We start from the raw sequence: 15,045 nt of genomic DNA, 5'->3' as shown, positions 1-15,045 counted from the left end.
TCTGATGAGATTATGCGGTGTGATCAAAAGCATTAGAACCGCTAAATGGACCTTGAAGTGAGGGTGTTATGTCAACTGTTGTTTCCTAGCTCTACATTTTGACTGTTTTCAAAGTGAAATATCACAACTCATATTTAGATTCATAGCAAATAAAACTGTCATATTAATATTAGGAAAATTACACAACATAAAGTTATTAATCGACAATATAGAGGCTGTGGGTTTGTTGAAGTTTGTTGGAAGTTACATATATTTAGTAAACTTCAGTGAAACTTGTGACTGAGGCACAAACTCTGCTGTGGTTAATGTTTCAGGTCTCTGCAGCTCAGTGATAAAGAGAAAACTAATTCAGGAGCATAGTAAAGTATAACAGCGTTAAATGCTTTGAAAATCAGTGGAACACTTCATGTAACAAGGATGTAATATGAAGAATACTGTCTCCATCTTGTGGCTGTAAGATGATACTTCATTCTATTGTTGGTTGTACAACCCTTCATCTGCGGAGGGAAACAACTCCAGCTTGTGGAGATTCTGTTTTACTAGGTGGTGTTACACTTAATTTCTAAATGGAGTCTTACTAATAATAATAATTGATCTTTCTGTGTCTATATTTACATTGTATTATTGTATTACACTGCAGGCAGCCCACACTGCAATCTGTGTGTGTTCTTGTATTTCTTCTTTGAGAGGAACATTCTGAGTTTTACACCTTAGAAGTGAGGACATTCTTGAAGAGTAAAGACATTTTGTCCAGTTTTCAGGATTAATACTTAGTTTAATGGTTAGGGTCAGAATTTGGTTCAGGCCAGGTTTGGAGGTAGGGAATACAATTTGTTAATGAATGCCCTCACAGGTAGAGAACTGTTAAGGATTATGGCAGTAAAAGAAACGTGTGTACATAAAAGAAAGTTATAAGATTGTTGATGCTTTAGGTGGACATATACTTGCTGTTTAACCATGGGTTCATGTAAAAAGGTTAATTCCTGAGGATGTGCACAACTAACAGTCCCAATGGATGCAGGATGTACGAATGTGTAGTTGAAGGCAAGTATAAACTGCTCAAATCTATATTATAATGTATAATCTCTGACAAGTAGTTAACAAAATGGAATATAAATACACACAAAAGTTGTAAAATCGTCAAAAAATCACTTTATTGGACTTGCTGCAATGCATTGTGACTTATACTTTAAAGGAGACACTGATATTTTACCAGCATAGATGCAACCAATGGATTTTTTTTGACATTTTGATTTTGAAGGCAAAAACGTTGCCTTTTTTTAACATTAAATATTTCATAGACTTTGTTACACTTGAGGAAGACGTTTCATTCCCTCTTTCAGACCAAACTAAATGTTAATTTAGACATTCAAACTGTAAAATACAGTCGGTTTATTTGTCTTATCTTGAGATAGCGACTGTGACAACATGTCAGCTGCACCAGTTTGGACAAATGAAAGATTTTAACTTTTACAAAAAGAGCTAAAGCACTGTATGATTTCTGCTACGAAGACACGCACTATCTCAAATAACACCACACACACACCTTCTGCACATCTTAAACTTTAGCTAGCATTCTTTCCGTTCCTCTTCTTCTTTTTCTTTGGTGTTTGCTTCTTAGAGGAGTCGGCATTGGAGGAGGCAGCCTGGACCTCCTCGTCTTCCACTGGGAGCACTGGTTTGACCTCAACCAAGACCTCTGCCTCTGTTGCTTCTGGTTTTGGGTCTGTTGGTGGCTTGATCTTGACTTTCTCCGGCTCTGATGTTGGTACTGGTTCAGAAGGTTGCTGTTGGATCTCCTCATCTGGTTTAGCTGGTTGCACCTCTTTATCCTCAACCTGCGGTTTTGCGTCTGCTGGTATCATTTCAGAAGTGTTCTCCACGGGTGTTGGAGCTTCTGGTGGCGACACTGCTGGCTTTGGAACCTCCTCAACTTTATCTGGCTGTGGGAGAACCGATTTTGCTGCCTCTGATTTAACTTTTTCCACCTGCTCAGGGGCTGAAACCGCCTCCTCTTTGACCTGAGTTTTGGTTTTGAAGTGGTCAAACGCAGAAGCCACCATGTCTTCTTTAGGGTCCACTTCATCATTGACCTCTTCCTCATTGTCGCTGGGTGTGGCAAACAGGGAGGAAGCAAACTCTTGCAGCTTAGCCTGCTGCTCCTTAAGACGGTTCATGTCCTCCGTTAAGACAGGGTCCTCCTCCAGGATCTCCTGCAGCTCCTCAGGGTTCAGCAGGGGAGATTTATCAGCATCCTCAGTGTCAGGGATGTCAACAAGGACCTTTGATGGAAGGTTCAAGTTAGCCTGGCGGACATCCTTGATCTTGTTGTAGAGGACTACTCTCTCCTCCTGCAGGGCACGACACAACCTCTCCAGCTTCTGAATCTTCAGGACGAACAGCTCGTACTCTTTGTTTTTCTCAGTCCTCTGAAAGAGAAGGAGGAGCAATAGAGCAAATGAGACACAAAGAAAGTGAGATATTATGTGAAAAAAACTAGAAACATAAATTAGATGTTTGGTATTTGGCTTTCAGATACAGTAATGGAATTTTCTAATCCTCTCCAAAAATAGCAAACAGGAAGTACTTTCAAAAAGTATACCCTCCATTTAAAAACATCTGGTAGTTTTCCTCAAATAATTGAAATTATGAATCACTTTGCTGATTTGAGTTATTCTGTTTGGTTCAGTTCAAAGATTTGTCATCACTGTGTTTGTCTTCGTCTTCCTTCCCAAATTCAAGAGCTCAGCTGACTAAAAGGTAAACTCAAAACTCATCTTTTCAGATCAGCTTCAACCTCACTTAACCTTACCAATTTATACTCAATCTACAGTATGTGTTACGTATATGTATTGTATTTGCTTTGCATATCTGTGTTGTCTCACTCATGCACGTTTTATATACTTTGATAATGCTGCCCATTGACTGTTCTTATTATATTTGCTGAATTTTCCATGTAATAGTTTGCATGTTTATCTCTGTACAATTCTGTGTTTTTGCAAATGTTAATCATTGTTGTTTTTATTACAGCCTTTTGAGACATGCTTTGTGATATATTTGTGATATAATAAACATGACTACTCATTTGTTCATTTTTCTTTTATATTTTCCTTCTTTCTAAACTCAGTGTTTATGACGTACATCGTAACGTCAGTACATTCAGTCTGTTGCTGGTTCAAACTGTTAAGTTCAGTACAAAGCTGTATACAAGCGGGTTAATAGCTCAGCAGCTGACTATCTGCGACAGAATGATCAGATTATGATTGTGGGCTGGGTTCCTACCAATCTATCACCCAACAAAAAGGAATAACAGGATTTCAGAAGTACAACCAAAAGCATTAACATCATCAACATACCTCTTCAATCATGTCATTCAGAGCCTTGTTGCAGTTCTCAAACCTTGTCTTCCACAGATTTGATTCTTTATCCATTTTCTTCATCTTGTCTGACATCTAAAAGGGTAAAGAGTGTAAAACTACAGGGCTGCACTTTCAAAAAATCATTAAAACAGTTCCTAAACAATGAACTGTAAACACAAACTGGTCCCACTGACAACCAACAAGGTTTCGTGCAGTGGTCACCACCTACATTGTCCATCTCCTTTTTAAAGCGGACGTAGATTTCGTTGCTTTTGGCCAGTGTTGCCTGAAACTCGTCAAACTTCTGAGCATAGAGGGTCAGCTGTGGACGGACAGAAAGATAAGAGTGTCAGACTGAAGCACAGTGAGCATAATAATAAAATCAGGTTGGTTTCTGGCAACGCATCAACACTCCACATGGATTTCTACATACTCACTGGAAACATCTGCTTAATCAGTCCTGTTAAACCCGAACAAACCCTTTTTGTACTGCTATTTACCTGCTTAACATCTCCTTGTAAGTAAAACTTTAGTATCGTGAAAAAACATGATACTTTGAGTTGATCAAATCAACCTTTTAAAGGAAGAATATGGGACTATAGGAACATATGAATGGGTTTATTTTACAGCCCTACTATATGTTTAGTACACAAAAAGTGATAATTCAGTACCGGAAAAGAACATAATATATAAAGTTCAATAAATCAAAACGTCTAAGAGCATGAAACTTTTCTATGATCGATTCCTGAAAACACAACAAGTGTTTATGACACGTCATCAACAGGATACTTTTGGACTGGCAGTATACAGTATATAAAGGTAATTCACCTTTATATACTGAATTCACCAGAATTTCATGTATTGGAAGAACAATGAACTACTACTACTGTGGTATTTCCTAGTTGTACCTAAGTACTTACATTACGAAACATTATGGTTTCATTTACTGACTAGGTAATAACTTAATTACTATCCTTTTCTCATGAGTGCTTTACTAATACTAGATTGTTTTACCGTCTACTTTCCTGTTAGGTCCCTATGTACGTACTAAGTAACAACTTTGTACTTACTAGTCTTTTTGTACGTTCCAAACAAATATATATATATATATATATATATATATATATTCGGATTCGGATTATTATTAAAATGGATGAAGACATTATGATGTAATTTTATAAAGATAAAACTTTATTGTAATAGTAAAAGTATCAAAGGAATAGTATCAAAATATACTTAAAGTGAAGGATCCCTTGAAAGTATATTTTGATGCTATTCCTTTGAGACTTTTACTTTAAATGCAGAACTTGTGACAGAGCATTTCTACACTGTAGTGGAAACTGCAATTTCCTACATTGACGTTGAACACGAGATGTGTTTGTTTAAATGTGGATTTTTGGATATCATGTTGTAAATGTTGTAGTTTAATGTTTTAGATTTTGTACGGCTGCTACCTCGGCCAGATTCCTTGTGTAAAACAGATAATATAACTAGAATCTAAATGGATAATGTTACTTTTGTGAAATCTGAAATTCAACCATCTCCTCTTATTTACTTGCAATTAAATGCTTCATTTTGAGGGAAAACCTTGAAAATGTCATTGTTCAAGAAGACAAGACCATTATTCCTGCAGTAAAAGAGAGCCCACTGCAAGCACATAATTGTATGCTTAAATAACCAAAACCTGATTTTTGCTCCAAATCTTGGGAAACCTACAGTTTAATGACAAGGCCTCCAAGTGATGAATTGTTAATTGCACCAGTCATTAATCAGAACCATACACACCACTGGAGGCCTTTAATCATTCATACTTGTACAAGTTTGTATTCTGCATGACAAATGAGGGAGTCCAACCTAATATTCCCCTTAAACTCAGCATACGTCAAAAATGAACTTATTTACAGAAAGAAATAGAGGAAAATTGCTGCTTGATCATTTGTAAACCGATATTCGGCCCTAATGTAAGATTGAATTTGTTTGTATCTACTGGTTCAGCTAACTTTTGATCAGTTAACATTGTTCATCTGGCTGAGAAAGTACATAACGCTATAATCTGTAACATTTCCTCGAACACTAGACCTATGTTCTATATTTTGTTTGTGTTTCACTGGTCACCTGTCGATGGCGTCATATCCCCTTTGTGCCTGCGTCAGCGTTGTGGTTGTCTGCCAGAAGCTGTCATACATTGACTGTTTATCATTATTTTATTTATTCAGTGTGTTTAGTGGTTTTAATCAGCGGGTCTGTTTGTGTTGGAGAGGAGGAGACCTCTGTGGATCATTGGGCTCCCGGTAGAAACCTCCTGAACCATGAACACTGAAGGAATCCTAACCGGGAGAAGCTGACTGCAACAACTCCCATGATCCCACGCTGCTTCACCACCTCAACAAATATTATTGTTGGTTATTGTTTGGATGTGAGAGACCCCCTAGTGGCAGAAAGTACAGATTGTACGTTTAACTGAATACATGAAATGTCTCAAAATGCTCCAGATTCCTTCCAGGCGTTTTGTGGCGTTGTTGCTCAGGAGTCTAACATTCACCTCAACCCTGCTGCTGCCTGTCTGCTTGTTGTCAGCATGTTAGTTTTGTCAGTGAATATTCACCTGAGCCTGCATGACAGTCCCCTGTTCTCTGTATGTCTGAGCCTGCAGTTTCCACTCAGCAGCCTGAACCAGTAACTGGTTAGAAGAGAACAGACAGAGACACATTACAGACATTTCTTTACCTTCTTCTTCATGGCCAGCTCCTGCTCCTTCATAGCGAAGCATTTCTTTGTTTTGTCAATAGCCTCCCTAAGCAACTACGGCGACAGAGACAATACACAGTTAATCTGGGTGGCCTTCATACATTATTGTAACTAATGAGTTATTGATGATAGAATGAGACAAATAGTATCAAACAACAATAAAGATGTGACAAGAAAATCTAATCAATGTTTGCAATCATGGATGTAAATAAACTTTAAAATCAAATCATGGCTCTAATTCTAACAAGATCACAACTTATTAAGTTTAAATCACATTTATAAAATACATTAAAAACTAAATAAAACAACAAATATTAAATTACATTAAATGGCACTAGCAGAAAAAGGAAACGTCAATTAAGTCCAAAAATGTAAATCTAATGCAGAATAAACTGGAACTGAGTTAGCATTTTAGCAAACAAAGTCAATGGGTTTTCTGAATGGTGTTTTGGTTTGATGTTTGAAATAAGGTCTGTGGTTAACACAACCTGAAGAGATTATCACGTTTTGTCCTACAACATAAAATACGTCAGTAAATACCCCACCTGTGTTATTAACACACAGAGACTGATCTACTCACCAGTCGGCCTTTACCGCCTCGTTGTGTTTACACTCCTGCAAACTATTCTTACTCAAACTTGTCATGTCATGTGACCGTGGTTGGTTGTTTCTAGCACTAACATTAGCTTTTTACTTCTGGAGATCACATTTAACATCCAGCTCAGAGCCATCACATGCAGCTATCACTGCCAGACGTCACTTTATCCAAACACAGCGTCTAATTGTTCTCAGTGAACATCTGAACTCACGTATTCTTTCTCTCTCTGGTGTTTCTCCTCGGCTTCGGTCAGCAGAACGTTGGCCTGCTGCAGTTTGGCTTCAGTCAGTTTGTGCTGCAGGTCACGGCGCTTGTTGATATTCTCCAAGCTCTGCAGAGAGAAGAAGAATCTGAACTCTTACGTTCTTCTAAGGATGAATTGTTTCATTGTTTTAGTAAAAATTACTCCTCACAACATCCTTAAACCCAAGTCTAGAGCTGCAATGACTAGTGGATTAATTGATTATTTGTCAACTATTAATCTAAGTTAATTGCTAAATTCAATTAATCTTTTATTTTTAAAACGTCCAAATTCTCTGATTTCAGCTGCTCATATTTTCTGGTTTCGTCAGTCCTCTTTGACAGTAAACTGAATTTCTTTGGGTCGTGGACAAAATGAGACATTTGAGGACGTCAGCTTGGGCTTTCGTTATCATCAGTGGACATTTTTCACATTTTTTTTTGACATTTTATTTACTCAAAACCAAAAACACTTTTTACTCCACTACATTTATTCAGTAACTTAGATTTACTGTAGATTCGGATTATTATTAGAATGGATTACATTATGATGTAATTTTATGGATAAAGATAAAACTTTATTGTAAAAGTAAAAGTATCAAAGGAATAGTATCAAAATATACTTAAAGTGAAGGATCCCTTGAAAGTATATTTGATACTATTCCTTTGATACTTTTACTTTAAATGCAGAACTTGTGACAGAGCATTTCTACACTGTAGTGGAAACTGCAATTTCCTACATTGACATCGAATAATCTGCAGAAAGATCTAAAGTAAGACACTTTTAGGTCCATTGATGAATTTAGGGGCATTATAAAGAATGTGTGGTGGAGATGTGTGTCTTCCGTTATCATCAGTGGACATTTTTCAAATTTTTTTTGACATTTTATTGACTCAAAACCTCATCAATTTATTGAGAACACGGAAGAATTTTTTTTGCAGCCCTAATTAAATAGCTTGTTCTGTCCGACCAACAGTCCAAAGATAAAGTTTATCATAATGAAACACCAACCGATAAACATACACAGTCTATTTATCAATTATCAAAACAGTTGAAAGTTGTTGTTTTTTCTAAAAGCAACCACGTGTGACAGTAAAGACACATAAAGCTCAAAGGTTTCATTAAGTTTTATAATTAGGTCTGCTAGTGCACATTGATAAAGACATCTCAAACATCAACTGTGCATTCAAAGTGTCTTATGTACAGCCCTACCAGTAGCTCTCATTAATGTCTTATTACAATCTATAAACACGTTGACCTTTGACCTCCCCCCCTTTACCTCCTCCCTCAGCTCGCACTGGTTCATGAGGCTCTCCAGTTTGTCGGTCAGGTTGGTGTTTTCGTGGCATAGCTTGTCGTTTCGGGCGCTGTGCTGCTCGATCTGAGCCTGGATTTCTGTCAGCATCATCTGGAAGTGGCTGGTCATCTCCTTCCTCTTCTCCTCATCCTCCTTGCAGCGCTGAAGGGTCTCCTCCTGGAGGTGGGAACAGGACAGAGAGGGACCAATGGATGTAAGGATGGATGGTAAAAGAGGCTCAATAGTGGCTCTGACTTTATCTTCTACTTCAGTTTATAATGTCTTCGAATGTAAAATACCACGTCAGTCATCAGTACTGCTCCCAGTAATTGTACAGACGGCAGTACATCCAGCACCCACATACCCTCAGTACGCTGTAGTGTCTCTGCAGCTCTCGGCACAGAGTCTCAAGTTCACTGCGAGCTGTGAGGCTGCTGAGACTCTCAGCCTGAAGCTGCTGCCGCTCATCCAGCAGGACGGACAACCTCTGCTGCAGGACACACAGCCTCTTCTCATCAGAGCGCCGCAAGGCTGCCTGTACACAAACACATACACACACACACACACACACACACACACACACACACACACACACACACACACACACACACACACACACACAGACAGACAGGTGGAAGGTGAGAACCTGTTGTTGCTGCATTCTGGCTAAAAGTTGGTTCAGACAGAAACACTGTAAACGTCTCAGCAGCTAAAAAACTAAATCTCACCAGTTCAGCATATTTCCTGACCAGATCTTCCAGTTTCTCCTCTGGAGAAGAGAGCTTGTTCAGACTCTGCATGATGAGAGAGACTTCTACACAGACAGACAAAGAAGAAGAGCAGGAAGTTAGTTTTCTTATAGACTGACAAAAGAGCGACTTCAAACAGAAACTGAGTGAATAACTGCTAACTACAGAGACAGAAGTGTTTTCAGCATTTTATAATTGTTTTCATTTCATGATAGCACACAGCAGGGCTGAAGCACTACAAATGTTACTTAAAGGTCCACTGAGGAATATCTATTGTCAGAAATGAGAGATACAGAGATCAGCCCTAACACAGTGAGCACTGACAGTAACACTGATTATCTGGGTATCAGGGCTCCTTTCAGAGTGTGTGTGTGTGTGTGTGTGTGTGTGTGTGTGTGTGTGTGTGTGTGTGTGTGTGTGTGTGTGTGTGTGTGTGCGTGCGGGGGACGCGTAGTTCCAGGACGCGTTTGAAGTCTGAGACTGTGTGACCTCTCAGTATAACACAACACAATAAATGGAAGACTACATCCAGTTGCATTATGGGAAATGTAGGTTCCAGTGTTTTGGGACTTTTTTAACATCAGTCTCTCGTACACGTCCCCCAGCGTTTTAGATGTTTAATGTTTAATGACAGAAATGTCCCTTTCATGGTGGCAGACCAACAGTCATATGAACAATAGCATCCTGCTGATAGCATCCCTCTTACTGCATCCTCACCTGTTTCCATGGCAACTGCAACGTCATCTTTCGCCTCCTTCTTCATCTTGTCCGTCTCTACCTCCACAACAATCTGATACAGAAACAATATGAAACTTTATTCACGAGCACATTCCCGCAGTTAGAATGAGTTTGGTCACCTGACTGACCCACCTGTTTCTCCAGGACGCTGGCCGCGGACCCGTAGCTGCCGATGATGTCCTCCAGCCGTCTGCTGAACTCCTTCATGGGGTCGACGAAGTCGGAGGAGGAGCCGCAGGCTGCGGGCGGAGCTTTCTCCTCGCCTTCGCCTGAGGACGCCACATTGGGCTGGGGGGGCACCAACACCTCAGTTGCTTTCACCGACGTCTCCATCCTCAGAGTTCTGGCAATAATCCAGGGAGAGAATATTAATTTATCCTTCCTCCAATTTATTTATTAAGATTTGAGATTTGATGAGGTTCAAGCTTCAGCAGGTCAGAAGAGAAACGACTTTGAATGTGGTTTGGCTTCTGAAAGGTGTTCATTTGATCTGGTTCCAAGTTGGTTGATTGGTTTTATTTAGTTTCAGTTCAATGTAGTGGTTTGTATTAACATTGTAGTCTTTACCACGAGGAGAGCTCCAACCTTCTAAGAGAGTTTCCCAAAGAGATGAACCCTTTAAATTTAAATTCAGTGACCCTTCCTCTTCCTCTTCTTCTGACATCGGCCTCTCAGCCAATAAAACCGGCTAAATGTTGTTTTGGTTATTTCCAACTTGGACTTTGGAGAAATAATCAATTCCATTCTTCAGCACTGACACAAATTTCACTCAAACACCGACGTGAGTGCCTGTTCAGCTCTGCGTCTCACATGTGGATAATCTTATTTTTGTGTGTGTTTGTGTATATATATATATATATATATATATATATATATATATACTTGTGTGGAAGACAGGCTGTTTGAGGGTTAAAACTTTCTATGTAGGGTTAGAATTGGGTTTAGGCTGGTTAGATGAAGGGGCTGGGGCAGGGGTAGACAACCTGTGTCTCTGGGTTACTGTTAGGATTTAATATTTTTATAGGCCTGAAGGGATTCTTACATTGTAGGTATGTACATATGATACATTCAACTCTTTGCAATACTTTTTTTCAAAACTAGAATTCTTAAAACTAGCATAAAAATCTAACCATAACCAACAGATAGTTGTGCTGCTTCATTTCCAACACTGGGACAGACGACTTTCTCTTAAATTGAGAAGTTGTGTGCGTGCTCTTACTCTGAAAATAAGGACAATAATCTGGTTCCTCTGCTGGGATATTATGCAACCATTGTTGTTACTGGTTAACTCGAGCTCAGTAACACAAGTTTATTTTAATTTAAAATAATTACCCAGACACAAAGCCTTTTTACCTTCTTGCCGCTTTGCGTACATTTCGCAGAGCCTTCTTAGCTACACAAGCTACGGATTCCAAATTCTCTGAGAACTTAAAAATGTTTTTGCTTTCACCACCAACGCTGCTGGCTCACCGGTTTGATCTGCAGAGAAACAGCATTATAACCAATATGCTTTACAGCTGCCAACAGGTTTTTATTTTCTATTTTAGGGTGGCTCTTCAGATAGTTGAGGATGCTGACGATGTAGGGGTCCATTACGTCAATGACGGGACCCCATGAATAGTAACACAAGGGTGTGTGTGTGTGTGTGTGTGTGCGTGTGTGTCTGTGTGTGAGTGTCCAGTGGCCGTTTATCTTCAGCTCTGTTGCAACAAGCCGGCTGCCACCGTTATTGTATCTGTGAGGTTAAAGTTAGCCATGTGAGCCAGCCAGCCCCCACTGCGCCTCACACACACACACACACACACACACACACACACACACACACACACTCCGGACCACCACACCTGTTATAGTCTCATCTATTCTGAGAGCGTCCAAATATGGTCAAACTGCCACACACACATACTGTATACACACACATACCATACGAAACGTGGGAATCTGTGTGGGTTTGTTTAACTCGTCTGTTTACCTGCTTCATGTCATACACCCCCCGACCCCCCACCCTCCTGCTGTAATGACCCCTTGAAGAAAAATGGAAGCTCCACCCATTTAAGTTACGCAACCAATCGCAGCCCCTCCCCCTCAATTTCAACCACATCAAAATAAATAACTTGTCATCACATCTCTATCTCATAAATACTCAGAAACTCACAAACCATATCCAACAGGAGGTGGACAGAATAACAGAAACGCCACATGAAAAGAACGCAGAATTAACTAAATAACAAAGTGAGTCATATTAGGCTGAAAGCTAAGTTAAGATAGAAGACTGATGTGTTTGAAAAGGGCTGACAGTAGACTGACAATATTTATGTTGTTTTCAAGTAAAACTTATTGTCTTTATGTCTGAAATGAAAACTACAGGGTCTAAGAAAAGCAACCTTGTTTTAAGATTCTAAGATTCCTGCTTCTTCACTGTAAAATCCATTCTCAGTGAATGTGCACTTGTGGATCGCACTGTATAAAGTGCATATTGGACCAGGAGGGACTTTCAAACAAAAAGCTGTGATCATGCTCGTAGGCCCGGCCACTTAAAATCGGATTTTCAAGAAAATCAAAAACTGTTACCATCTTCTAACCCTACTAACAGCACAAAAGGCCACAAAATCTTTAAGCTGCAAAGTCTAAAGTGTAATTAATATAAACTCAACACTTAATATATATATATATAGCCTTTAAATTCAAGTAATATCCTTCTGCTAATGTGACTGAAAGCTTTGAAATGCTGAAGTGAGGGCAGATTGTTTCACAGTGACTTCACTGAATATTTACAGACAGTGGCAGTGACAAAGCAACTTATCGTATCATGGCAGCCATGTGTTTTTCCATGTCAGTACATGATAGTAAACCACATGAGTCAATCAGCACATATCCCTAAACCAGGCAGCAGGACATTTAATGCCTATAAGGAACCAAAACTTATTTTCCCAAACAAATACACTGAAGGAAGAAGCAAACGATGAAACTTCTAGGGTTGAAGTTTGGCTACAGCGCAACGTGAAGGCAAACCTGAACGGACACTTTACTGAAACAACAGATTTCTGAAAGGGAAGAGAATGAAAAAAAGTCTTACCAGGATCAGTGGAGTGAAGGAGAGGAGGTGAAGAAGAGACAGAGAGAGGCAGAGGAAGGAGAGGAGGAGGAGGAGGAGGAGGAGGAGGGGCCTGCTGACAGGCTGAACAACAGCTGACCCCCAAAATAACCTGAGAGGCTCAGCTCACATGAGTCTGTGTTTGTGCTAATACAGGAGTGTGTTCTGACAGCGGCCAGGAGGAGAGCTTCCTGTCTGAGTTTGGAAATGTTTTTTTTAATTTTGGTCCACATGAGTATCCTTCCTTCTCTAACTCCTGGTGAGTTTAGGTACGCAGCCCTAAAAAATGTTTTTTTCCACCGGCATTCTGCAGTGACTCCGCCCTACTCTGCCTTTGATTGGCTCATGGTCGTTGCCTTTGTTGGATTTGGTGGTTAGGTTTAGGTATGAGGAGTGAGATGGTTAGTAGGAAATGTTAGAACCAATCAGAGGCAGAGTAGGGGTGGTTCTTTGTGGAATAACACCTACATAACTGCGTCTTCAGTAACACAAAGCTAGCTTACTACTGAGAAAACAGTGCTGAAAATGTCCTGGATGGATTCAAACGCCAACAGAATAAGGGTTGGGGTTGGGTTGAATTAGGGTACAGGCACCATTTTATAACACTAAAGGTAACTATACAACATGTTGCAAATCAACTGCACTGAGGCAAATAAAATCAGATAATTATATTATAGTTGTGACGTGCCAGTCAACAAGTGTGTGAAATCTGGAATTCACTCTTAAATCATGGTTAAAAACCTATTTTGAGGTCCCAATGACCTTTGAGTCAAGAATGTCACCAATTCATTGTCTAACAAAAGTTTAAGTATGGTCATCAATTCTTAAGTTATGGCCAAAAATGTGTTTTGTCACATTGACCTTGAACTTTGACCTTTGTGTACCAAATTACCGAGTCCGAGTTGACGTTTTTGAGAGGCGTTCCTGACATATCCCTATCACAAGAATGGGACGGACAGACATAATTCTCCTGTAACAAAAGCACCTTGTGAAATATTATACATTTTGTAAAATGTTAATAAAAAAGTGAATTGAAACAATTCACTGCTGACTTTTGAATAATGCTGTAGTCACTACGAGTGCATAGTATTGCAAGCTTGCTATGTTGGTGGAAAACAGTTGAAATTGTGAGTGAACCTTTTATTGATACATTAAGTATCATAATTTTTGCGACTTGCCAGGTATGTTAATTAATAACATTTCATTATTATATATAGAAGACGTAATGCTTGTAAAGTATAAACTCAAGTTCTCACAATTCAATTCAATTCAATTCAATTTTATTTGTATAGCGCCAATTCATAACAGAAGTTATATCAGGACACTTTTCAAATAGAGCAGGTCTAGACCGAACTCCTTATAACATTAATTACAGAGACCCAACAGTAACACCATGAGCAAGACCTTGGAGACAAGGGCAAGGAAAAACTGCCTGTTAAAAGGCAGAAACCTAGGACAGATCCTCCGGCTCTAGGTGGGTGGTCGTCTGTCTCGACCAGTTGGGGTCAGAGAGAGAGAGAGAGAGAGAGAGAGAGAGAGAGAGAGAGAGACAGAGAGACAGACAGACAGACGGACAGACAGACAGACGGACAGACAGACAGGTGCACAGCAACAACAGTAGCAACAACTACACTAATAGTAGTGACTGATGGTGATGAACATGACAACAGCAACGATTGGGGACAATGAGCAGTGACAACAGCAACAACAGTAACCGTAGCTATAATAATACTTATAATAATAATAACACTAATCAAGTCTTTTAGTTGTTCCAAAGTACAGGACAGAAACATTTATAACTTTTAGTTTTTAAACAGCATGAAGAGGGTCTGAGAGCAGCTGCATAAAGAAAACGCCTTTGTTTATCTGTAGGATGAGAATTTCTTTGTTACTGGACATACAGGAGGTGTACAAAATAAAAAGCATTGTCCATTATGACTGCAGTCTGTGTCAGGTGCTCAAGTCATGACTTCAAGTTTAACAAACACTCACATTTGCAATCATAGATGATTTATACATTTCTATGAGATTGTAAATAACATTAATCTCGTATACCACCAATTCAGCTGGATGTGCAAAATCCCATACAAGTACTATGTGAAAATGATCACCACATTTGCAGCGAACATTTTGAGGAGGATGACTACAGAGACACAACACAGCGGGGCCGGCTGAAGAGAAATGCCATTCCAAGGATGAAGACTGCTGCAACCACTGTGGA

The 15,045-nt window shown here is 39.4% G+C and overlaps 1 protein-coding gene and 1 long non-coding RNA gene across 3 annotated transcripts in view; both read right to left on the bottom strand.

Annotated features, from left to right (window-relative positions):
* The window catches only part of LOC127368435 (uncharacterized), a 180,533-nt gene that overhangs the window by 68,096 nt on the left and 97,392 nt on the right, over positions 1 to 15,045 (bottom strand). The window lies entirely within an intron of this gene.
* LOC127368358 (beta-taxilin) lies at positions 1,130 to 12,914 on the bottom strand. Of its 2 annotated transcripts, none has more exons than XM_051409139.1 (11): positions 12,807 to 12,914; positions 9,863 to 10,073; positions 9,710 to 9,782; positions 8,972 to 9,057; positions 8,608 to 8,778; positions 8,226 to 8,420; positions 6,917 to 7,036; positions 6,087 to 6,161; positions 3,589 to 3,681; positions 3,357 to 3,452; positions 1,130 to 2,429 (listed from the first exon to the last, which is right to left on the bottom strand). In XM_051409139.1, the coding sequence occupies exons 2-11, from the start codon at positions 10,061 to 10,063 to the stop codon at positions 1,566 to 1,568; spliced, it is 1,974 nt and encodes a 657-aa protein (XP_051265099.1). In that variant the 5' UTR covers positions 10,064 to 10,073; positions 12,807 to 12,914; the 3' UTR covers positions 1,130 to 1,565. The 2 variants fall into 2 exon arrangements, with proteins under 2 accessions (XP_051265099.1, XP_051265100.1); XM_051409140.1 differs by lacking the exon at positions 6,087 to 6,161 and adding an exon at positions 5,965 to 6,039.

The sequence above is a fragment of the Dicentrarchus labrax genome, unplaced genomic scaffold (genome assembly GCF_905237075.1).
Source record: "Dicentrarchus labrax unplaced genomic scaffold, dlabrax2021, whole genome shotgun sequence".
Taxonomy (NCBI): domain Eukaryota; kingdom Metazoa; phylum Chordata; class Actinopteri; family Moronidae; genus Dicentrarchus; species Dicentrarchus labrax.
This window is presented reverse-complemented; position numbering and strand designations above follow the sequence as displayed.

Excerpts from the sequence above, each read along its gene's own strand:
- LOC127368358 (XM_051409139.1), bottom strand. The coding sequence starts at position 10,063 with ATGGAGACGTCGGTGAAAGCAACTGAGGTGTTGGTGCCCCCCCAGCCC. Across the intron at positions 9,058-9,709 it reads TGCAGTTGCCATGGAAACAG|AAGTCTCTCTCATCATGCAG; the intron begins GTGAGGATGCAG and ends CTGTCTGTGTAG. Across the intron at positions 2,430-3,356 it reads TGAATGACATGATTGAAGAG|AGGACTGAGAAAAACAAAGA; the intron begins GTATGTTGATGA and ends CTTCTCTTTCAG.